Source organism: Barbatula barbatula (assembly GCF_947034865.1).
Source record: "Barbatula barbatula genome assembly, chromosome: 24".
Taxonomy (NCBI): Eukaryota; Metazoa; Chordata; class Actinopteri; order Cypriniformes; family Nemacheilidae; genus Barbatula; species Barbatula barbatula.
The window spans coordinates 15,846,696-15,873,417 of record NC_136787.1 but is presented as its reverse complement, the minus strand read 5'-3'; the positions used below and the strand labels follow the sequence as shown (position 1 = coordinate 15,873,417).

General features: G+C 41.0%; 1 protein-coding gene across 3 annotated transcripts in view; it reads right to left on the bottom strand.

The window, feature by feature from the left end:
* msi2a (musashi RNA-binding protein 2a) overlaps positions 1 to 26,722 on the bottom strand; it is a 111,226-nt gene that overhangs the window by 26,435 nt on the left and 58,069 nt on the right. For all 3 annotated transcript variants that reach the window (XM_079449134.1, XM_079449133.1, XM_079449135.1), the window contains exons 7-8: positions 22,107 to 22,155; positions 4,042 to 4,124 (exon numbers count right to left, since the gene is read on the bottom strand). In XM_079449134.1, the coding sequence (XP_079305260.1) occupies positions 4,042 to 4,124; positions 22,107 to 22,155 (132 nt within the window). The remainder of the gene's footprint in view (positions 1 to 4,041; positions 4,125 to 22,106; positions 22,156 to 26,722) is intronic.

Below are 26,722 nucleotides of genomic sequence, written 5' to 3'. Positions count from 1 at the left end.
TACCTCTCACAGAGACACACACAGACGTTGCTTTGGCACAGCAGGACGCACACGCACGCACACATCTCCTCTGCTGAATATAAGCACACCGTGCCATAAGCACTGCTCAGAAAGCATATTTTTGATGTAAATTTAATTTCAACAAAATGACAAAAACACCCACACTGAACAAAACTGTTAACAGGTGAGTGTGGTTTGTGACAACAAACAAGGAAATAAGTAAAAGAGTAAAAACTAGGGACAAAAGTTCAAAACACTCTTCACAACAACAGAGGGGCAGATCTGAGAGAGAGAGATGTCCAGGTCTGTTAAAGGGATAGTTCACCCAAAAATGAAAATTCAATCATAATTTACTCGCCCTCAGATTGTTCCAAACCTGTATACAAAGGAAGATATTTGGATGACAGAATTTTCATTTTTGGGTGAACTATCCCTTTAATGGGTTAAAGGATTGGATGTTTCGGACCGTTACTGGTCTAATTCAAACACCTTCAGGAGAGATAACATCACAGCCTGTTATCACCTCAAACACACAAAAACACACACAGTGTTGTCGCTGTTGTCTTGTGTGTGCTTAAAATAAAAAAACAAGCGACTTGCATTCAAAAACACAAACACAATCTAATGCCCTCATCCATTAACTTTAGATGTTTAAACCGTGTCTGTGTGAATGAGAGGGAAAAACATTAATTCAGAATAATGACGAGAGCTGTTAAGGATTCATTTAGTATGGGTGGCAATCTTATTTATTTGAGCATTCCTTATTCAGGACGCATGTGATGCTGCCTTACAACTTGAAAGAAATATAAATATATAACAAGCTCAAAAGTGTTCACTCTGCAGACGTTTTTCCTTTTTAGAGCAGATCATATATTTCTCATACTGTAGACCTCTCCGGATGAGGAGAAGCGTCGCTGGTTCAAACGCCGGTCCAGAAGAACTTCCTGTTTCAGTTCTTTAACATTACACAAACGTCCGAACAAAACATATATCACCTATTGAAAATGTTTAACAAATATCTTTAACATTGAATAAAAATCTTTCAAACAAATACCAATAAATAAAAACGGAAACCGAAAGGGCTTGCGAACCAGTGCTTAGTTTACATCTTGCAAAGCGTTCTTTTATAAATAAGCAGGCACGAGCACACACAGATAAATATCAAAATCCATTTGCGAGGACAAAGAGCGACAACATCTGCCTGTGAGAGCTCCTCTCAGGAGCCAGAGGAGTTTAATCTGCTTCTCTCTGGGCTGTAATTGGTCAGCAGCTGTCTGAACAAAACACTCGTTGAATAAAATTCCAGCCTCCGGCAGGGATCATTTTCCACTGAGGGAGATCATAAATGACACATTCGAGAACAAAACCTCAGAGGCCATCTCCTAAACCCATATGAGTCCATGCCGGTTCCGCCCGATCCGTTAAAACACGGAAGCAAAAGTTCAAGCTGATTTAGGATCAGTTTAGTCTCTACTTTCGGCCCATCTGTGATCTGATTGGTTGACTTCAATGTTTTGCATTTTCCAGGAGTCAGTCGTAGGTTTTAAGAGCCCACAGGGATACAACGTGTTGTTTACAGCATATCAGACTGCTCCAGTGAGTGCTCTTCAGAAAGCACTAATGTAGATATCTGACAAAACCTGTGAGGTTTTCTGCATCTGTGTTATCCGTACAACCCTTCACGAAGATCACGACAGCATTAACTGAATATTACATGTCAGTCAGATGAACCCAACCTGTTCCAATGGGTGATTCTGGGCCATAAATGAATCAGATACATGCTGACAGTCTGCGAAAATAGTGAAAACGGTTTCCTCCGATCAGGGTTCGATATACAGACGACAAATAAGCACAGACATCAGATCTGCACAGACACAGATCTGCACTACCTTTTCGAAGACAGCTAGATACTACAAATACAAAGAAATACTCCAATTTACATGTCCTGAAGAAACTGCGAGCGGCGCTTTCCTGGTCAAAAGAGATTTACACGTTTTGATTTACAGCACAATGCATTAAAGCTATACATTTTATCAGCATGTGTGTGGGATCCCATTGAGCTACAGGAACAAAACAAAACCTGCCGTGTTTTCAGCTCTGAAGTCTTTTCAAACATGAAATGCTGAAGATGCTCTAGTTTGTAACCAATAACAAAGTGGTTGTGAAAGCATCCTGCCTCATTTGTTCGCTTCAGCAGGCTGTAAATAATATCTGGCGACTGGAAAGTGAAGTCTGAACAATAAGCTTGTGTGAATGTGGTGAGTCTTGGGTGTGTGAGAGCAGGAAGTCTATCTGACGTATGTATATTACATATGTCAAAAAACTAGCATGTCAATACTTTAAGAACATTAAAACTCAATCTTTTCATACATTTCAAGACCTCATCGCCACTTCAAGTTTAAATCGGTTACATTGGCGACACTTAACTTACATTTACTATATACTGATTGTAAGATAGCACAACTAGACAGTCTTAGTTGGTGTTAATGCAACATTATTCAGAAGGGTGGGTCAGTGGTTAGAGCACAGCGCTAGCAACGCCAAGGTCATAGGTTCCCCACCATTAGATTGCACATAGTCAGAAACAAATGTATAGTACAATGCAAAAGTCGCTTTGGATAAAAGCGTCTGCAAAATGTATAAATATAATATATATAATAAAGTCCCAGAGAATTAATTGAGTGACTAAGCTAATGCAAGGTTTAATAGAAATAGAAACGAGGCTATGCTAATCGTCTTCCGACACACAGAGCAGTACGCCTCACGGTTGTTCCCAGAGACGGCCCTCAGCTATGGTTCGACTTCTTATTCTTCAACCATTTACACGAAAACTTGCATTTCCCCCTTTAGCCAACGATGCTGGCTGTAAATGGACCTCCCACTATTCGCCTACGCAATGATTCAATTCAGGAAAACTTTAACATATGACCTCTTTGGAGAAACATGAAAAGATGATACAATCTTTAATACCTTGGAAAATGGCATTTCATACCCTTCAATACTTTTTAAGGGACTTAATTTTCTCTACATTTATTTATTAACTTTTAATCACTGTTTAAGACCTCGCGGACACCCTGTAAAATACAAAACTCAAAAGCTTTTCTCACAGAAGTAGTAAGACTGACTACTTTGAAATGTTCACATGATAAAAACCTTGGTTAGAGAGACGGCTGTTGAATGGTTTGGACTAGAAATGCTCACGCTTCAATGACAACAAAACCACCATCACGAACATCATCGAAAAATCGTTCACACAAGCTCGTGTTCGGCCAAACGCTGTCTGTCCCCGAGTTCTGGAACAACTTGTCTGTGACAGAGGAAGATCTTGACGGTTTGATCCTCTGCTCCTGATATTCTTCGCGACAGAGTTCTTCCCTCTTAGGACCCGACTGCTGTCCTGGGTCGTGGGGTTACTCATGAACAGCGCTAGGGATGGGTGTCAGCGTAAGAGAGGAGCGACGCTCCAGCTGAACCGATGCTTTGCGCTGCATTGATCCTGTCAATCACGGCAGAGAGCCTTGCGGGGGCAACACGCGCCGGGGGGAGATCCTCTGTGCGTGAAACATCTTCCTATCAACTCATCCTTTCATCATTCTGCTCATCCAGCCATTTCTGTCTGTGTTTTATACTATAGTTTTCAACCTTCTCCTTTGGAACTGCGGATGCACAGCTAGACTTTTGACATTCAGAACCACATGAAACCTTATTCTCACATGTAAATTGAGCTGTTTGGTTCTAAACTGTTGGGGATATCTGACATTGGAAATCTGAAAATCCTGATGACAAACTGAATGAGCGCTCAGACATAGTATCTCATTTATTAAGTGTATACAATCTTTTTCAATTTTCAAAATGACAACTGCATACTTTTTGCATAATTCTTCACACACATGTAGTACATGCATGCATACAAGCGAAGAGCACACAATTTCACGCTTTCTGGACACTGCAAAACACTTTCCACAGTTTACATACAAGCGTGCACTGAATGGGAAATAAAATATAAACCCTGCAAAAATCGAGAATCTGGAGAGCACTTACCATTTTATTATTGATTTCATGAAAATGAATTTCACAGACTTTCTCTACAATATCTTCATTTTCAAATGTTATGAAGCCAAAGCCTGTGAAAAGACAAACAGAAAGAGGAACAGTCAGTCGGTGTAGCCTTTGAAGCAGGATCCACCAGACATCGGCCCCTGTCTGAGAAAAACATGGTAGTGGCAGAAATTCAGATTTGACCGGGCATTGTCTTTTTGAAAGCAGAGCGCTGATGAAATCACTCCCACGACCGAGTGGACGACAGGGAAAATCGGACAGTAGAAATGCACAAAGTCTGTTAATGAGATTCATGAAGCCACATTTGAATTTCATTAAAAAGCGTTCTGCGCTCCCTTCATTGAAATTTCATCGTATAACAAGCTCTCGTTTTAATGTAAATGTGGGGCTGGAAAACCCTGAATCTGTCTGCGACCGTGGTATTGTCTTCTTTTTTCATATTTATGAAATAAGAAGTATAACCCGGCTTAACAAGGATCTGCCTGTGCTTTCATTATAATGAGAGAAAGAGAGACGCTTTTCTCCGCTGCCGAATTCAAAGCTCACAGGGGAAAATGATTTTCTATTCCGGGGTGTTAAGAGGAGGCCAACGGTGAGAACACAAAGAAAACAATTCAGAGAGGAAAATAAACACTTTACTCACTGTTTGTTTAAAAAGAAAGGATGCTCTTTCAGGCGCACAACACACACACACACATAAACCTGATCACTTTCACCAGAGCAGCGAAAGAAGTGTGGGTATGAAGATGCTAATGTCTGGCATTTGTGTATTTGTGCAGTTCAGCAGTATTTTTTCATAATATACATGAATGAGGAAGTTCACAGCTATTAAGCTGCTCCTTAATATCTCAACTGTATCTCCAAGACAGAAATAATATTAAATGGAGAACACACAGACATCTCAATAAAGGTCCATCGTGTATTTTGTCGTCAAAGAGTATAAAGCCCTTACATAATGAAGCGTTATGTTTTTATTACCTTAGAATGAGCTATTTTTATTTACATGCACCGCGGGTCCCTTACATGGATTTCACCATGTTGTTTCTACAGAAGCCCTAAAAGGACAAACTGCGCATATTGTAAATACATTATCTACTTCGGCAAAGAAGCACAAACGAGACGTCATCTTAATCCTGTGACAGTCACCGTAGTGTATGGAAAGGGAGGGGTGGAGTGAGCCGTGGGCCGCTAAATATCATACACTGGACCTTTAAACTGTGCTTAGATTTGCCAAAATACTAAAATCTGAATCAAAGGTGAAATCCAATGAGATTACAATATTAAATAAAATCTGAAGACCAAGAGTTATGCTGTCATTTACATTTTCCCTAGAACCATCAGGGAATATAGGCGCATTTACATCAAGAACCAGTACTATACAATAATAACTATATTACTGTCCATACCAACAGGCGATAACATTACGTTTGTTAATTCTTTTGGGGGGGGGACTTTTTCCATTTTTTAGGACTGAGACAGTACAGTATACAGTAGACAGATAGGAAGCGATAGGGAAGAGAGAATGCAGGACATGATCCAGGACTTGAACTTCAAACAGAAACCTCAGAGCAATCACATTCTGCTGGGACCATTTCATTTTTTAACATATGCATGTGTTTGGAATTCCTGCACTTAAAAATGCCAACAACTGTAAATCTCTCAACCTCCGTGAGAGGAAACCACTAGATGGAATTTTTTCATAGCCAATGCTGAAGTTTTCCCTAACTCATATCTCAACCATTTTAAAGATTAAAGATGTACGCAGGGCTCCCCTCTCTCTCTCTCTCTCTCTCTCTCTCTTTCACGGTCAGTTGGGCGTCAGAATGAAAGCGGGGGGCCGGGGGTCAAGCGCCGCAGACTGCAGCAGCATGCGAAACACTCGAGAGATGCACAGAGATAAAAGACCATAAAAGACAACGAATATAACAACACACCTGTTTAGAGCGGACACACAAACACACACACCTGCAGGACTGTATTAGACTTTATATTTCATATGCAAAAAGCTTTGACGAACATTATAGACATAATTAACATAGACACTGAGTACTGTTGCCAAGTATATGACTGTATAAAGAGGATTACATGTTTCTAGTCTACTTGATCACTGTATCCACATTTTGTCTGTTTGGAAATATTGAAAGCGGTTTATTTTGTGTGTGTGCTATCTGAAGGGTAGCTGGAACTCCCCACAACCATCAAAAGCCATTTGTCACCGCAGATTTCTGACGGAGAAGCACACACCTGCGGTCTCTAGAGACGTGATGTGACCGCAACACAAATACTCAAATCCACACAAACAGGTTTCACATCACCATGCAATTCCACCAGGAGCCTGACGGGGGCAGCGCTGTGATAACGGTGCATCTGGTTATGGGACAATCTTGACCTCTGTGTTAACAAACACCCACTCACTTTCACACACTTAGAATCTCACAAACAAACATAAACCCACACACATACACCAAACAGAGTCGTCCAAGTCCCTGTACACTGAAGAGGCAACACTTTTGAGATGAAACATATGCTCGTCTCAGTTAAGTGTGGAGCTCTATCTGCTCCCTAGTGTGGCGGCTCCAAGTGCTGCGTTCACTCAGATGTGAGAAGATCTGAACGTTCAAGACTGATGTCTCTGTTTAACCTACAGTACTGCAATGGTTATGAAACTGACCCTGGCACAGAAGAAAACAAGACACACGCAAGTTGTCTATTCTATGTGGTTTCAAATATGCAGACGGTATTTTCAGCCTTTGATGAGAGACCGCAAAGCATTCAGAGATTGTCTGATGCAAACTATTAAGTAAACTTTAATGTAATTTTAAGCTGTAACTTAAAAAAACATGATGTGGTCAGATTTATTTTCTGAGAGAGGTCTGAGATAATTGGTTAACTTTGGTTATTAAAGTTTATAATACTAAAACTATTAAAATATTCCTGTTTGCTTACTATTTGCCTAAATATTTTTAGAAAAACAAACTAAACGACATTAAAAAATGTTTGCTTCTTAATAAACTGAAATAAATTTAAGCTGAGGCATTAAGATTATTAACCAAAAGTAACTAAAAATAAAATAAGTTCAACTTAAGTAGCAACATAAAAAAGAAACAATTTAAATTGTATTAAATAAATGAAGTAAAATGTATGAGTAATTAGTTGTATAAGGTTCTATGTGCATTCTGAGCAGTTTTAAGATATTGAGTGCATTTGCATATGTTCATGATTTAGAATATATGTAAAACTGTCTTTTCTTAGGCGTTTATCAGATGTTTTTACACAGCAGATGTTTTCCAGATCTCCAGGTCTTTAGCAGACATCTTGCAGATGTAGTACCTGGGCTTTCTGGAAAATGTTTGTAAAATATGAATTACAACAAACACAAAAATGTAATTATAGATCATTTCGAAGATCATTTATTTTGTTTTCTAAAAGCAGTTCCTAAAGAAAAAGAATATGTGGTTAACACATTTTTGACAATGAATGTCATAATTCCAAGGCGACGAAATATAAAAATCTACATCAACATGATTATTAGGCTTATTTAGGCTAAATGAAATACTGAAAATGGAAAGTCTATACACACTCAGTTTTGTTTGTACTGTTGAAACCGATCGCAGAAAACATTTTTCCCACTTAGATTTATTCTTGTTGTATTTATTGATACCAATATTTCAGCTGATATCTGATCATTACGGCAACTATTAGCATCATCATCCGGCTCTATATCAGATGTCTCCCCGCATTATTGTATGTACTATGTGTTGCTCACAGTGAAACAGAACACCAGTTTTGCTCCATCTTCAGCGCTGTTGACCCTTCGGTCCTGCAGTCTGACCTCCACCATTCCGGCTGCGTTCACCCCTCCAGGGCCTCTTCAGCACAGCAGATGGCTAAAGCACCAGACATCCACGGTTATTAAGACCAACAGCGTCCCCGCGGCTCTGAGCACAATCAACACCTCTCTCTCTCTCTTCACAACTTTCCCTTCACCTCAGACAATCTGCTTTGACTCTGGCGTTCCGCGTCCGCTGGCACAGGTGCGGCTAAAAGGCATCTCACACAGAGCAATCAGCCCACGTTCGTGTATCTTTCTCTCTCTCGGGTTACCTGGTTTCCTCCTCGGCACACGGCACTAAATCCATTAAAATGCTAAATCAATGAGACATTAAGTGATCTTTGCATAAAAGCAGACTGTGCTAGCGGCGCTTAGACATGTTTAAAGTAGAACACATCACAGAGAAACTTCCAGAAGGCCGTAATTTGCGAGGGAGAGAGAAAGCAGTGGCAGCTTAAGTTCATGAGCTATCAGACTTCGTTCTAAAACGTCCACTCGCTCACGCTCTAAATGCTAAACAGCCCCCCAAGAACATTTACAGAAACACACATAAGTTGTCCAGCGCGCTCATTAAGAAACGGGAAGCCGGCGTATGAGAAAGGACATCAGAGAGTGTAAAAACACACATTTGGCAACACACAGAGGAAGGTTAAAGTAAAGTTTAGGTTATGGTGTGTGGAGTCTCGGATGGAAAGAGAGAAATCTAATAAACACTAAGGAATGGAGATCCATTACGCACCCAGGACGACCGCCGCTGTGGGACAGTTTTAGATTACACCGCATGGGGAGAAATCATTAGCATCCTGTTGGAAACATGTGGTGGGCTGTGTTGTGTCCTCTGTCCCGGACGCAATGAGAGATACTTACACCAGACTGACCACAGTTGGAGATTAAGTTAAAGTACTTAAACCCGTCCTTGTGTTTTAACTCCTTTCACTCCCGGACCCCCAAAGTAAGTTTGAAAATGTCAACATACACCACGACTCAAAAGTTTAGACTAAATAACTACTCATTTCTTTACTACTAATTCTTTAAAAAAATGCTGTCTAGTACACATCCGCTTTTATACAATCAGACAAAAAGTTGTACACAGCTCTCCTCAAAGTCCACCAATAGCAATAGCGGGTGGTCAACTGCAGAGCAGAGGGCCGGTGACCTACACGTGTCTCAGATTGACATGTGCTGCTATAACTACACTGACAACCCCTGACCTGCTGTCAATCTTTCCAGAACACAGTCACTCCAGAGAAATAACTCCAGACAAAAGTGAACATATTCTGAGGAGGAGCAGCAAACAGCAGATATGAATTTATAACGCACCGACACTCCGCTCCATTCAGACGCTGATGTAACTATGTCGAACGAGCCCAATTACACCTAAAGAAAGTCAGATGATTTATCAGCGCGCTGTTACTCTGCCACACAACTGCTGTTTCATTAATAAAAACAAAAGTGCAAATCAAAGCCACGAGGCTGAAATAAATCCCTGCCAGGTTTTCCCGAGGAGTCCCGCACGACCAGCTCCTCTAACCCCTCGCAGACTGAGAGCATTAAATGTGCTTTTGGTCGGCGGCTCCGTTGACTTCATCAACATCAGACCCGTGGCCTCTACAGCCAATTAAAAGGAGAGGCAGAGGAGGAAAGCCGAGGGTGTTTATTTACCTGAAAACCCTCCGGTGAATCCAGGCCATTAAAAGAGGATAGCGGCATCAGCTCAGATCACAACACAGATAAATAACAGCTTCCGGAGACTTCTGCTCGACACGCGCGCGCGCGCACACACACACACACACACATACACACATACACCCTAGGCATTGGTGGAGACACCTGTTTTGAGTCGTGCTTCGGCATATATTTAGATTTATTTAAAACAACACGCACTGATGAATGGAGCGAGAATGTCAATTGAGAAAGCGTACCGGGTCAATTCCGATGTTATGTTTACTCTTCTACAGACTATAAAATAATTCAGATGCCTTCAGCGCTGACCTACAAAACGGTCCACGCTGAGCGGCGGGGTCAAAGGTGACAGGTGAAACGATTGTAATGTTTCCTGTTTCCTGTGACCTGACCCCGAATGGGATAAAGCAGTGTGGTTTATGCACCCGGAGATGTGTGTTTGTGTGTCAGCGGCGGCGGTGGAAGAAACGGTAACGTCTTGCTGCTTTCCTGGTTCTATTTATGCCTGTCGCTTCCAGGAAATCTGTGTGTGTGGGCCACCTGCTTGCAAATTCCCTATAAATTTAATGATTACTTCGGTTCATCTCGGCTTTCCGTCCTGTCAGTTTGAATCAGCGTGCTCTATATTCTCTCTCACACATGTCTCTCTCTCTCTCTCTCTCTCTCTCTCTCTCTCTTTCTCTGTGTGTGTGTGTTCAGTCCAACAGTTTTCTTTCATTCCTTCCATAGTTTTACTGTCTTTCATATGTACTTCCTAATATGGCTTATTTCTTTTAAAAGCTATTTGAGAGTGTCACAAACACAATATAGTCAATCTGTTTGCTGAGAAAGCATCTGCCAGATGCATAAATGCAGAAATGCAAATGTATGTGTGCTGCAGGTGAATTCTGGGAAAATATATCGTCTGTGTCTCAATGTAGGTCAGCTAACAGCACAGGCCATCCATTCCTGTGTCCTACTTCTAGACACGTGTGTGCAGACGTTGTAGTTCTACCTCTCATTTAAGCCTGTCTTACTCCGAAGAGAACGAGATGGAGAGAGTAAGAGACAGAAAATACAACAGGAAAGATTGACCTGTAAAAAGCCACAAATATTATGCCTCATATGCTGTATATAATATGGATTTTGAGCAACAAGCCTACCAAATCTATGTTTTGTTTGAAAAAAATGTAAGGGATAGCTTACCCAAAAACTCTAGCCAACATTAGCCCCATTGACTTCCATTGTGTGAACTCAAAACCACAGAGACATTTCTCTAAATATCTTATTAAGAGTTATATACAGGTCATGAGGGTGACTAAATGATGACAACATTTTATTTTTGGGTGAACTAACCTTTTAATATAATATGAATAATAATAATGTCATAACGGTGCTGCGATAATCACATGAAAGAAAAAACACAGAAAATACAACTCCTACATTTCTGCAAATATGTGAATCTAAATGCAAAAGAAACTTGCAGCAAACACCTGTTTGTGAAAATGCTCCATTCCTGCTAGGCTACAGTATATGATGTGGCTTTGATTTCCGACTCCAATTCCGCCAAAATAAATCTGCAAAACCCCCTGCTGTACATGTCCCAGACCCCACCGATTCCCTATCTGCCATCTCCGTTCCTCCACAGCACAAAGCCGGGCATCCTTAAAGAACCGTGGTACGATCGGGCTTCACGCCAAATGCGCATTCAGAGTTCTGATGAGGTTCTTTTAGATTAAAATCGCTTTTGAATCCGTTGCTTTTGTGAAGTCCGGCGATCGTACGTGTTTATTCATTTGAGGCGAGGGGTTGATCTGAATAGAACACAATGTGTAACAAATTAGCAATTGAACAAAATGGAGATGGCGAACAGAAAGGGGATTGACTCCGGATTAGAGGAACAGACAGTAGGATGTTTCTGAGGTCATGCAGAAGAAAGGTGGTGTGAAGAGAGGATGAGAGAATGAAAGGAGAGATGAGAGAATGAGCAGATTTCTCCATCTGTGCATTCACTCTTGCTGTAATTGCATTAGAATTTCAATAGTGCTTTCGAAAAGCGCAGAAAGGGAGCGAACCCTTCAGATGAATCAGACAGCGGCGAACGTTTAAAGTGAATCGCACGCGAGCTCGCCGCAAAGTAGCATTGATTAAACTTAATTAGGCTTTTGGTGGGCACTCAGACTAGACTCTAAAAAAAGCCTCTTTAAAAGCCGCACAATGCATCACTTCATCTGTAATGAAGAACATCGATGATGCCGCTTGTGTTTGTGCACCCGAGATGAATCCTCCGCCACAGATAAAGTGAAGCGATAGCATTTATGAGCCGTCAGTTTACATGGGCCGGACTTCTCTTAAACAATGCCGACTGGAATTTATTACAGAGCAAATTTAAAAGCGAAATTAATTCGTTCTCGGATGACCAGACTTGATCAGAGCGACCGCTTATGCAAACGTGCACCCAGGAGGCCGAAATCATAACTTTGCTGCGTTCTCAGCTCGCTGGTTTTGTGCAGATCCCCAGCCGAGTGTAATTGGTATAATTCGTTGTATTAATCAAAACGGCGAGCTCTGAAATAGGGAGGTGCTTCAGTCTGGAGCTAAGCAGAGGCGTTGGGAGGCGGTCAGTGCAAACCTCAATGTCTCTCTCGTGTAAGGTCCTTTGTTTATGTATCCGTTTAACCTGACTGAGATTATTCAACACGCACGCAGGATGAGTAACACACAGATATAAAACTTCAACTTAAATTGTAAAAAAAATCTGAAGTGGAGTATTGAGTTTAGACGGCAATGAAATGAAATGGCAAGCAAAAACACATCAAGATGACAAGATGATGCGTCGATGTTACTACTAAACCTGCACTTTAAAAAGAAAAGAAAATGCTGGGATGTTTGGACATTCATCAACAGTTGGGTTTGTTCATATTTTACCCAACTTAAAAACCCACCATATTCATAGCTTTTCATCTGTAAAGTGTTTTTTATAGAGGTGAGCATGTAGGCGCTCAATGATCAGCAAGAGATCACCGCTGACGTGATGTTCCTGCGGCTGGAGTGTTCGCAATTCCTCACAAAGCGCCGCACATTACTGACAGAGAAAGATCAACGGTACGAAACAAAGAAATGTGAAGTCACTCGAGTGTCTTCAGCCCTGGTATGTGTGGGCTTTAAATGTCAGCTCTGTCAGGGATCACGCTCTCTTTCTAGAACAGAATAAAAAAATAATGTTAAAAAACAAATCTCTTACTGCTTTATTCCACACTGCCATTAGAGATTCAACAGGCCTGCCTTTCTTAAGTGTACTAAAAGACAAGTGGAGTACACTGTGCAACCAGAGAGACGAATCCAGTTAACTAACACCAAATTGACCTTTTTCAAAGAAAATTTACTTAGAAAATCATACATCACCCTTTTTGACACTGGTGATTTTCTGACCTATGATTTAGCAGCTTAGTGACCAGCATGTGCGTTAGCTTTAAAGGGAAAATTCACCCAAAAATGAAAACTCTGTCATCATTTACTCACCTTCATATCAAATCTGTATGACCTTTTCTTCTGCAAAACACAAAAGAAGATATTTTGAAGAATGTTACGAACACAAAGCGAATGCAAGTGAATGCAAGTCGTCTTTTGTGTCCTGCAGAAGAAAGAAAGTCATACAGGTTTGAACTGACATGAAGGTGAGAAAATGATGACACAACTTCTAGATGAACTATACCTTTAAGGTTATCTATATTCTACTATATTCCACTTTCTCTCTGGGACTGACCAAACACCTTTGCTGTGATTTCAGATCCCCTTTAGGAGAGAAATGCCCCCCCTATAAAACCACCTGCAACTCACTAAAAAGCAGCGGAGCACAGCTCACAGCTCATCTAAAGCCTACAGGCCTTTCAAGACCAAAACTTCCATTTCCAATAGGAATTTTTATCTGATAACTTCGTAACATCTTTCTCCATTGAGATCACAAATACACAGACACAGGATTGAAATCTTCAGGGACAAAGACAACAAACAAACAATCTAACCAGATGATTGGAAGAGAGATGCTGCCCTCTCTCTCTCTGTCACACACAGTAGAGCTAAATAACAGCCAGGTGAAAATGCTGAACAAATCCAGAGCTGCACGCCGCCTCTCAGGTTCAGCAATTAGCACTCAAGAGGGACATTTCTGATAATTAATTCTGAATGTGTAATGAGTGAGAGAAACTGGGAATTTAGAAGAGGTGAGACATTGAAAGAGAGAGAGAGGTGTAGTGTTGTATCCAAGGAATATTCCCCCCAAGAATCATCATTCTCTCTTAATTCAGTCACCCTCGTGATGATGTCATATACATCCGAGATGGCTCTGACTCACAACACGGAAGCGCAACTCTGCCTTTACATGTAGACGCATGTGTAATGGGAACATGTGAAAAGTAAGCCTTTCACATTTTGACATAGGTTATTCACTCTTATAGTTTCCGTTTTTCACGTAAACACTGAGTTGAGCTTCACCGCTGTGAGTCAGAGCGCCGGCGTCCAATAGGGGCTAACCCCATGCGGCATTCGGTGCACAAACCTAACACGCATGCGTCAAAGTGCTCTCGTCCAAGAAGAAGACAAAGAAGTGCTGTGGTGAACGTGCGCCATATACGGACAAGACAGAGGAGGATATATCGATGTCTGGATTTTGGTTTGTTTTTCGCACTCATCGCTTACAAAATTCACAATTAGCGGATGGACTCATTTAACAAGGTCTTCTGTACTGTTCTGGACCTTGGCAAGAACGGACACCATGATGTCTATGAGGAGGCCTCAGATGTCACCTAAATATCTTTAGTTTTGCTCCGAAGACACCGGAAAGTCCTCTAAACATGTTTAACGTTGTCTTAAGTTGATTTTGGGGTGAACTTCACCTTTAAGATGAGCAAATGATTATTGTTTATTTTTGGGAGAACTATTGTATTACTTGTGCTTGTGCATTAGACAAGCCAAAGTTTGCGTGTCAAAGTCATCATCTCTACTGTAAACAAAGCTTTTCATTAGACAGACCTGCTCACTTTCTCACACACACCATTCATTGCCATGCCAACCAAATGCTGTTGTCACTCTCCTCTCTGGACGTCTTTATCAGCTTCAGCAAGAAAGCTATTGGAGTGGAGAGCATCTTATCAGACCGATTCCTCTGTGTAAAAATAGAAAGCGTGTGTGAGATGGGCATCCATCTCGCCATCTTATGACATTCACACAGCACAGAAAAATCTTTCCGTGTGTAATGAGCCGTGGCTGGCGTGACAGAACATACTCCACACACGTGCTCAGATGTTAATGGTGATTTATGCTGTGAAGGCACATATTGTTCCTGTGTGCGTGCGGGTTTCTGCGCTTCGATCGTATTCAAATACTTTGGCACTGTGTCTTTCTATTTGTTTGCCTCCAACAGCATGTTGTCGATGTCTTAAATACTTTTCTATGTGTTTTATTACCTAGAAATACAATTGGTGTCGAGTCTTGACGGGATTATTCCCCACCCGGCGTTTACGTTTGTACGTGCGTGCGGTTCTTTATTTAGGGAGGAATATCATGGATTTTTCTTTTGAATTAGAGTTTAATTTAATATGTAGAAAAACTCTTAACGTATAACACAAAGCGGTCCGTACAGACCTGTGTATAGTCTACAGGTCAGCAAAACCACCACTTGGTGTGTGTGTGTGTGTGTGTGTGAGACGGATCAATTGAAGAGCAGAATGGAGAGGCAGGTCTTCATCCTTCAGTCCATCAAACCGCTCTTGACAGCTCTCTTTGGACAAAAAGCGCGTATGTGCGTATTCTACGTCAGTGTGTGTCTCTGATAAGGGCCAGTGGGCTGCTTTGTCCTCGGGAGATAAAAGAGGCGAAATGAAATCTGAAGACTGAAAGGACGTTGTCCCGCCCCAAGAGCTTAGACAGAGAGGGGAAATGGTCTATTGGAGGAAAGAAAGAGAACAAGAGAAAGTCTCAGGTACTTGTGGAGACTTTCACAGCTTTTCTTTGGTCTGCTGACGTTCCGTACATCTGGATTAAACACCTGCTAGATGAATTCAAGCATTAAGACAACGCACCAACAACAAACACACACAGAAGCGATTATTCACGCTTCTCTTATGATGACTTATAAGACATGCTTAAGTGTTTATAGGAATTTGCTCATATCCAAATTTATGGAATAATCACGGTTTCAGCATTTCCAGATGTACTGTGACCATTCCAGTCCAGTGTCTGTTGTATTTCAACAAAATCAAACATAAGGTCATCCAACCGCAATGTGAAACACAAACAGCAGGGCAAGACACATGAAAACTGATAATAATCACAAACGGTTATCACATAACTAAACTTTTCCTAAAAACATGTACAAATATTCCTGTTGTATTGGTTAAAAGTGATTCAGAATTTGAGGTCTGCAAAACTACGGAGCATATTTTTGTAGTGTACAAAATGGTGCCAAAATGTTCCTTTCCAGGATGCTGTTTCTTGCAAATAAACGCAAATAGAAACAATATTTTTATTTGAAATATTGTTAAAAGTTCGCAGAATGAAATAAATTGTAATTTTACCTAAACACATTGCTATAAAAAGTGCGTTCAGAAGTCCTGAAATCTTTTTTTAAATGGTCCGAGAAAATTTTCCACGGCTGTATATTCCTGTATTCACTGAAATTATGTAGTATGTAAAAACATATTTAAATTAAAATACCCAGAACATTTTAGTGAATCAAACAAAACCTAGCTGGAGTGACTTTCTCTAAAACTGAAAAATCAAATATAAATCAATGTACAGATGGCCAAACACACGATCGCAGTTTCACACCGTACAAAGGCGGTAATTTACTGCGGTCTTATGTTCTACTTCTAGGACACGAATAAAAATTTATGAGTTGATTAAATTACTTTTCAGAGTGACTAAAACACATCATAACAAATGAAAAGGACCTTCAGAATCTCCATTAAAGAATAGTGGAAAAAAGAAAGTGCATATCTTTTTTTGAAACATGCCGATTACCATGAATATTTTAATATCTTTCTGTTGTGATATTTTTCCACATTTCCACAAGAAACGAGTCTGAAACCACACGAACGCACAACAGAGGGGCACGGCTTTCAGAACAATGAATGGATAGATGAATGGAAGGATGGATGTAGACACTAGAACAAAGAAGCAGAAAAGACAAAAATGGTTTTCCAGAGACAGCGAAGGGATGTGACATTTACAGAAATAAAAAATAAAAGAGACGAAGCGAGAGAGTGAAGTCTCCTGGGAACACTTCTCGAGAACATACGAGGGGTGGAGGGCTTTGAAGAAAGGTTCGTGGAGAGAAAAGAGAACATAGTGTGCGTGCTTGTGTGTTAAGGTAGTGGCGATATATATAAAAGCTGCTCCTTTAACTCTGACAGCACTAAAGATCCCAGAAACCGAGACCTCCCATCTTTTAAAGACCTATTCCTTTCCTTCCCTGCAAAGACAGGTATCAAAGAGCCTCTGTGATCTGCCACGATTCCTGCGAGAGAGAAAGAAAGAGAAAGGAATGCACAGAGAAACGAGCCGCTGAACACATCTTTGCCGCCACGCTGACTTCTAAACACACGCATGTGCTTAGTAAAGCCCCAGTTGTTGATTTTGGTCACCTGGGCAAAGACCCTCATTTAATATTCATGCAAGTCTCCGCCCCTCCTCTCACCGCACGTAAAATCAAGCCGCTTAATAGTCGATGTGACTAAATTTTGCCTCGCAGAATGCAATTGATTTTCCCTGAATTGCTTTTACATGACAAACAGGCATCCTCGTCAAAATGTAAATGACATTGAGGGTGAGATCCCACAGAGACCACACGCACGGTCCATGGGCCCATCAATCTAACCCAAACCGCTGACAAGCGTACCACGTGCAGGAGAAAGCACGTTCGGCTCAATTAACCGAGCGTCGCTATTGCCATGCCAACAGCTATCGGCATGTCAATAAGAGATACAATCTGAGAATGACTGACAGCCTGTCAGTTCAGCTCATCTCTGCAAAACAATAATACGGTTATCAACAACACAGAGAGATGATGATGTTCTAACGTCTCTTTCAGAGTCGTAACAATGAGTCAGCTTAACGGCTCAATCATGGATTCACAATTAGATTTTAAAGCAAATGAAGATGCCATTAAATGGTAAATGAATTTAAGTGTGCAAATAAAAACTCCGTACTGGACGTGATGGTCTGACAGCACTGAGCTGTTAGGCAGCGTGGCAGATTTTTACTTGATGAAGCGAGTGAAGCTTCTGTCATGCGGATCTGATTCGTCTATCAGGTTTCTACAACAGGTCCATAAGAGTTGATGAGTGCTGTCCAATTCTCCTAAAGATTTTTCATCTGACACATCTGTCTCCCTCAGAACCACCTGGAGCTTTCTGACTCCTCGCACAAGCGCTAAACATATACTGAATGTTCTCGGAGAGATAAGAAAATAGATCACCATCAGTCTTGATTTTTATTCTTTCACATTTTAAAATAATAGCAAACGTGTCGGCTGTTATTCACCATCATCCTGTGCGTGACTCTTTTTGGGGAACACAAAAGAAGATATTTTGAGAAATGTATTTTCAGAAGCCAATGGGAGCCAATATGGTTATCAACGTTTTTCAAAATATCTTCTTTTACTGTTGTGCACAAAAGATAGGATGTCATAGAGGTTTGCAATGACATGAGGCTACCTAAATGATGAAAGATACTTCTTTTTTCAGGCAAACTGATCATTTAACACAAATGTAACCATGGGATTTGTGTTGTAAACCTCTTAAAGTAACATCATTTATAATTCATTAAGAGATCAGGAGATTCGGTTTATATCTCCGGATGTCATCTGGTCTGCTTCTGTGAAATGATACTTTGGCAATATAGTAACTTGGAATCAGATGTTTACAGGAGGTGTGTGGTTTCTCTCTCTCTCTTGGCTGATGGCAGGAAACAGCTGTTAGTGATGCTCACTGCATTAGAAATTTATAAGATTTGCCCTGAGAAGCTGCCAGCACTTGTTTAATAAGAAAACAGTTCCCTGCAGACTAAACGCACACTTCCACCGTCTAATATTTGCACACTTCTCGATCAACAGATGGACAATAGGTTTGCAGTCAAAACAGACAAACACCATTTTATAATTGGGCAGCTGTGCAGACTGGACTGTGTCACGACCGCTGTCTCTCACTTGCTGCTCAAATGACTCTCTACAAGCATTTAGAGGACAATCTGTCATCTTCCAGCTACTGTTTTCTGCGGAAAACAAGCCAATGAAAAGTTCAGGGCATTGCTGTGGATAACATTCCAATATCTTTTTGTGGAATTCTACGTAAAGACAGAGACAAATGAATAATAGATTTCAAACAGTTCCAGGCTAACCCTATCGCTTATATACAAATCAACAAACAGCCTCAGACATACAAGTTATATTTGATTACACAATGCACTTTCTCCCGGGTACACATACAGTCCATTTCTCTGATGGCATAACCGGTTTACAGCAGACAGGCATTTGACAGGGTGTACCAGACAGGTCAGTAAGTTATTAAAGATACATAGCACGCAAACCTAAAATAAGCCCGGGATGTAATACGTTTGCACAAGCATGTATTAGATAAACCGAATACACTGTGGACTCAGCGTTCTTCATGCTGGCCTCAATCTCAGAGAGTTTAACCTGTGTACCTGATTCCCCACCACAAGTCTGTATATACACACAACATATACATTAGCGCTAGGAGATTAAAAGGTGAAAGGTTGTTACAACGACAACTGAAATGCAATATTTTCAGTTTCAGAAGACATTGCTCGATCACACAGACTGTCTGTCTCCCTTCCTCACTGTCAGAAATCTATTTCAACTGTAACCCGCATACAAGGAAACTGATGGTAAAGACGTTTGTACAGAAACGCAAACCTTCAAGTTGAGGTTCTGAGGTTGAGATAAGGTAAAAAACGAATAATCTATTTTTTATTATAGACGGTTTCATCGGACGCACACACCGAAGTTAACTTCTGGCCTGTATCTAGTTATCATTCTGGCTAGTGGCTGATAATTAAAAAAAAGTTTCATTTATATTAATATTAGAGATTCACTGATATATCGGTATTGTTGAATAAAAGCTATTTAAAGTGATCGACTATCACTTTAATTTTAATCTTCAGAATCGGTATAGGCTTTGAATAGGCCATCGGTAATGGTGTAGAAATTGAGTCTCATTTAGTGCATCTCTATAACCAATTTATATTAATATTTTATTGTATATAAATTAAATTCAAAGTACTCAACAGTTATTGATTCTATGCGGAGGTCTACCGAAAGTTAAGTTTGAGCCACAAAAAACGCATATAAGTGGAAAATCCATTTTAAAGCCAAATACATCACAATTGAGAAGAGAAAACCACTCCAACTTCTGTTTTATGGCAAACTTTAAATTTCGGACTGATCTCCCATCTATATACAGTAGCTGCCAACTCACCATTCATTGATTCCTTAACTTCAAACAGTGATGAGAATGAAAAGAAACACAGAATGCAAATGTTTTTTCTGGGCACTGAAGCGGACAGACTCTGTAAACAGGCCATATATCCTGTAGTGGCAATCACAGGCTGTTTCTGAAGAATTCTGAGATGCTAGGAAAGCAAGATGAATAGAGAAATAAAGAGTATTTCTGATCAATGACACTGAGAGCTAACCCCCCCTCTCGATTGTAAATCTGATCGCTGCTATGAGAGTCGGAGTGAAAGCAGAATATCAATGACGCAACTAACAAAAACCTCACGAATAAATACAGTAAAAGGCACAAAGTTATCAGAGCCAACAGACACACACATTCTGGGGACCCGGGAGCGCCGATCCAGGTAAGCAGATTACAGACACACACAATACAGCCTCTGTTCGTCTTCCAGGAACAAACCCGTCCTCTCCAACATTCACCAAACACAAAACAAAACCTTGTTCACGGCCAAGAATTACAAACTCAGCCAAACACCTGCTTTTCTCAATCTTTCTTTTCTTTATTCTGCTAAACAATAGAAATCATAATTATGCTTTCTGTTGATCAAACTGAGACGCTGTTACTTTTACTTACATCATTTGAAAATCACAAAGTTCCAGCTTTAATCACACGCTCCTTCTGAAGCCTGTTGAGCGGGAATATCAGCATCCGTGACGTTACACTGGCTTTCATCATCTCGGTAGACTTTTATATTCAGGAAAATTGGTAGAGAAAAAGAGCTTGAACGTCTGCCATGGGAATTGCAGGTGTGACGCATCTTTTGTTGCAAGGGGAAAATTTGTTTGAGAAAAACGCGTGAAACAGACCAAGAAACATGCTATCGATTCAAAGGGAAAGTGGAATCATGGGAATTGATGTCCCGTCTTTGGCACTGTCAGCACTTCATTAAAATGGATCCAATAACCATCCAGACTAAAATAACTCTCGCCACACCACCTTCCGTCAGACACAAGCATGTTTGATGGGAAAATACAAAAGTCCTTTAATGGTAAGCGGAATACAACCTTAAAGCCCAAGGCTAAAGACTAAAACATACACTCTTCCATACTGTACCGTATGCCGTTTTAAATATAAACCATAAATGTTGGTCTTTATGACGGGTTGTTATTTCACGCACAGTATGTGTTCTGCCAGAGCCGGGTCTGGACGGCCGCTGGGTATTCACAGTAACGGCACACAATCGTCTAACAAAAGCGACCAGCAGAGCTCTGATGAAAATCACACCATTACATCTGTAATTAACAGCATGAAATCCTGCCACAAAACCCCTTCACTGTCTGAATAACATCCCTGATCCACACACCCACAGGAGAGCCGATGCGTGTTCCCACAATTCACTTGGGCAGCGGGGACCGATGGAGCTTTGGAGCTCAATTTCCAACACAATCATCCTCATTTCAGCCTGCAAATGCCAGAGAGATTCTGCTGCAGTCTCTTTAGAGAGAGAGAGACAGAGAGACAGAGAGACAGAGAGAGAGAGAGAGAGAGAGAGAGAGAGAGAGAGAGAGAGAGAGAGAGAGAAGAATAGAGGCGGACAAAGAGCATTTTTAAACAGCAGTTTAACAGTCACCTGGAGGGCATGGAGGACATGAGCGAGAATTTGAGAGAAAGCAGATAGTTTGTATGCAAGGATATGTGGGTGTGTGTGTGTGTGTGTGTGTGTGTGTCTTTCTGGAACAATCTGTACTGTACAGTACATGTTCATTTCATTCTGTTGGAAAGAACAACGAAAATACAAACTTATGATTCGCTGATATTAAATAAGACAAGCACCACTCATTGCTCATCCTAGAGGATAGAGATTCTTTAAAAGCCTTCACAAAAAATATTAACCTACAGAATTGTTTGGCAATGGCACCTGTTATGACACTGTAGAGAAGATCAGAGTGGCAGTAAGAAGACAGATCTTCTTAGAATTACACACACACACACACACACACACACACACACACACACACACACCGTTTATCATTCACAACATTATATGACACTCGAAAACAGAAATGTGATTGTCTCACCTCTATGTCTGTTTGTGGTTTTATCGAACATAAGCATGGCATCTTCTACCTGAAATAAAAACAAACACACTTGAGTCAGAGAATCATTTGTATTCACACAAAACACAGATGCACACATTGACTGTGCTCCTGAAAGTTTCCACGCCGCAGTATCGATGCTTAAAAGTGTGGGTTTGTTGTTTCCTGGCTCAATGCATGACATGAACATGAAAATGATGAATGAAAAAAACTATTTTTATAATGTGCTTAAAGTTTTCTAAAGCCAACACACTCAGAATCCCACATATATTTACCCTTCATAACTCAAACACACACACAATGTTTAAAAACAGCTCAGTCTATACAAGCCAGAGAAAGTGGTCCATGTGTCCGCATGCTGCTTGCCTCCTGCATACGGTCGCTAGGAAACATGATTGTAACAGACAGACAACCAGCACAGTGGGGGGACCCCAGCACGAGGGCGATGGGTACACTCACACATTTAGGTAAGCAGGGACTCTGGTGTGGTTTAAACAAAGAAAAAGGTAAATATCCTAGAAGTACGAATACTGGACTTGAACCCTTCACTCAAATACTTTAAGCACCACTGCTTATGAAATCACAGGAAAATGCTACAAACCAAATTATTTTATTTTAAAGAGACAGTCCACTGTGAACATGGATAATTCTGGGGTTAAACACTGTAACTCACTTACTGATCCAAACATGCATTACCAGACCAGAATTTAACAAACACACACAACCATGGAGTTGCTAGTTTACTCTCCCGAACACACAAAGGACAATGTGGATGTTGCAAGAACTTCTGAAACGTCACACTCCAGTAACACGCACACAAACACGGAGCTGTCTGGTGAAATCAGTGTAGTGTTCCAGGTCTTTTCAAAAGTGTCTTTCAGACTCTGCTATGGCTCTCTGCCTTTATCTGATAGGAGGTCAAGGACCTCTTCACACACACACACACCTCTCCTGAAAAGCAAGAGAGGTAAACACAGTTCTTATGACTTATGACATATTGTGAGAATCAAGAAAAGACTTCTGCTTGCAGAGAGGCTTGATGTAAAGAGTGAATGCATCCTTCACATATTCGTACGCTACTGTATTTACAAACGGATTACACAATTCTCTCAAACATGGGGTTCCTGACCCACTTGACTCCTCTGTAAAACACAAAACCGGAACCGTGATGTTTCAAACTGGCAACCCAAGTCACCATTCATTTACACTGTGTGTAATACAAGTGAAGGGTGACCGAGGCTGTCAGTCCCTTAACATTCTTCCCAATGTTTTCCACAGAAGGAACTCTGAATAATGCGAGGGTGAGTGATTCCTGTCAGGTATTTTTTGTTTTTGTAAAACTCACAAATAACCCATGGGCAGAAGCTTAACTTCTTTCTGTCAGGTGTGTCGATATGATTTAAAATGTCCATTGTAGAACAAACACAATCATGCAGGTCAGAAAAACACCATACAGACAGGAAGTGTGAATAATTTACCAGAGAAACTGCAGCATTAATAAAAGAGGAGGAGAGAAAGAGTCTGAGGAAACGCATTCGGACAGATGCAAGATCAACCACGCTACTACAGTATTTACATTCAACACGCACATGCAAGAGAAAAGCTTTACTGCTTGAAACACAGAAGAAGCTCATCCAGCGTATGTGTGTGTACAGTATGTGGTTTCTGTACTGTAAAGGAACAGTTCACACAAAAATAAACAATTCTCACTGGAGACGACAGTTCGTTCCGTCGAAAGATGGTAGTTGCAGTAGAGTCTACATTAAAATGACATTTTCTCTTGGTCTACTGTACCAGTATTTCTGGAAGTCTGCCTAATTAAACTATTGGAACAGATATCATCTTTTAACCCCGCATTCGCTGTTGTTGTTACACTTGTTGTTGCAAAAAAATGTGTTATGAAGAGTGTTGTGCTCTGCAGACAAACAGGGAATATAAAGTGTATTTCTAATATTTCCTGTACTGTTACAGAGTTTCTTGTAAATAATAACTGCATTATGCAAACACTGGTAAATCCATCCATGTAAATAAAAACATTCTGCAAACTAATAATCGAAGTTAAATCAACCGAACTACGTCTGCATGTCTACATTTCTGTTTAATGTAGGTTAGCCGTCTGTTAGGAGACCTAAAGGCCTCACTCTCCTCTCCCTCAAAAATACATGCAACCCTTTCCAGGCATTGCAGCTGAAATATTAATAATTCACCTTTCTGAACGAGAAACATATTTACAATTTGTATTTGAAACGAGTACAGGAGATGTAATCCGGACTGACTGGGCCGGGTAGATTTCAGAGAGGCCCAGGAGATGAACGCAGAAGAATTCCCGGTCTTATTGGCTCAAGGTGAGAAAGTAACGCATGAATGAATGATCTCTCATCTGATCCGGGATCAGATCGCCCGCGTTCCTAAACCTTGCAGCTCTGCGAAGAGCTCACCACACGCATCAGGATACAGAAATCCACTTCCTGTGTGTGTGTGTGTCACTTGAAGGGTATACAGGTAAAGTCACTTTTCTTGTACTCATTTTAAAACAATCTTTATAAATGTTTGGTTTGCTTTTCATCTCGGACAGAAGGCACATCTGCCGACTTCCCACACACATCTTAAAAAACAGATGAGACATACAGCATTTAAACCACGACTTTTTCAGTTATTAAAATAAGCAATTTCTCAACACTTTAAATAATCAACCAAATTCAAGATAGCAAAAGACACTCAAGATTTCATTTCACAGAGCGAAGACACACCTGTGCTTCTGTAAATCTTGTGGAAATATTCATGAGCCCTGTGTTCCTTAACCAACCAGGGCAAAGATGAGCTGATGCATATTCTATAGGAGACCTTGGCATGTCCATTGTTACCACAGCGCCGGGAGGCTGAGGAAGGGCAGGGATGCTGAGGGCGAGGGGGGGTTGACTGGGGCGCGGGGTGAGCCGGCGGTGGGGGGTGGACGTTTTTCTCTGAAGGGTCCATAAGGGACGGATCTGCAGGCAGAGACCGACACCACCATCCATCAGAGCATTTTAGAGACGAGGCTGCCGGGGAGGACGGACAATTATAGGTCATTTTATTAAAATGCCTTTAATGTTTCAGCTTGACGGTGCACACACATACACAACCCGACAGCGACACACATATCTTAAAGGTGAAAATATTGTCCTTTGCGGCTGAAAAGTAATTGCGGAGGTGAGAAATTCCTTTAGCCGTAAGGAAACGGTTTAATATGGGGGACTCGTTCCGTTCTGCCTCAGTTATCGTGATTTCCCCTCCCCGTTTCTTTTTTTCTATTAACGCCCGTCCCTACCTCTCACCCTCTCGCTGGCTTATCAGCGGGCTAATTATATTAATCAACAGAAAAAGCGCTTAATAAACCTGCTAATTGGCATGTAAATAAGATCATCCTGTCACTAACGCTGCCACAACAACTTTAATTTAAATAAATATAAATATGTCAGTATTCATTTAGCTCCACAACGACTGCCAGCGAGCGGTAAAGCAGCCGATACCCCCCCTCCCTGCAATCTATTCATCTCATTTTTCTTCATTCCGCTGCAAAAGCGTCTGACAGCATCCAAGAGCCCGAACCGTCTCCACCAGCAGCAGCCAGTAAAAGCACATTTCCATCAGGGCTGACCGATCAATAACAGCGGAAAAACAGAGCGCGAGAGACAGACGGAAAAAGAGAGGGATACAGATAAAGAGAGAGATGGTGATATAGAGAGACATGGAAAAGATAAACAATTAGATTGAAAGAATGAGTAGGGCACATGAAGATGAGAGATAGACAGATAAAGAGATAGTAAGAGAGAGATACAGACGGGAAGAGAGAGAGGACGGGAAGAATGAGAAAGAGGGGCAGAGAAAACTAAATTAATGAAAAGGAAAAAGTGAGACAGATAAAGGGAGAGAGAGACAGGCATAAAGAAAAAAGAGATCTAAAGACAGAAATTAATGAGGAGAGAGAGACAGTGATGAATGACTGGGAGAGAGACAGATGTAAAGACAGAGGGAGATGGAGAGACAGGTGAGCGTGTGATAGACAGAGGCAGAAAGACAGGGGCTTTGTGTCATTTTCTATATAATGAGAAAAGTAATGGCATCTTTACTTTTTTCTGCAGACTGTGATTGGAGGTGAGGGCCGTACAACAGAAATTCACATCAATCCTTTCTCTCCGTCTGGCTCGCCTCCAAAACCAAGCGAGCTGCTGACGCTCACGCTAGACGTTTGTGCTCAACTGACTTCCATTCATACTCAAGCAAACGTGGGAGAACTTAGTTTGGAAAAACAGGAACCAGAAACGGAACAAACCAGGTTTTGTCGCCAAACTTAATCTCCATTAGGTACACCTGCGTTTATGTAAAATCCCTCACTTAAACAGCTCCAATCCTTCAGGACCTTTAAGAGGATCCCCGTTTTAATCGTCCATATCACAGACGCGTAATGGGGTTCCAGACAAAGCAAAAATAAACCAAATCTATCCAGTGTCAGTCAGATAATCTGCTCTATGAAAATGCATAAAGAGCTTAAGAAGAAAAGAACTGAATTCAATTATACCTGTTAATTACGTTCATCTCCAGTGTTTTCCTTCAGATTA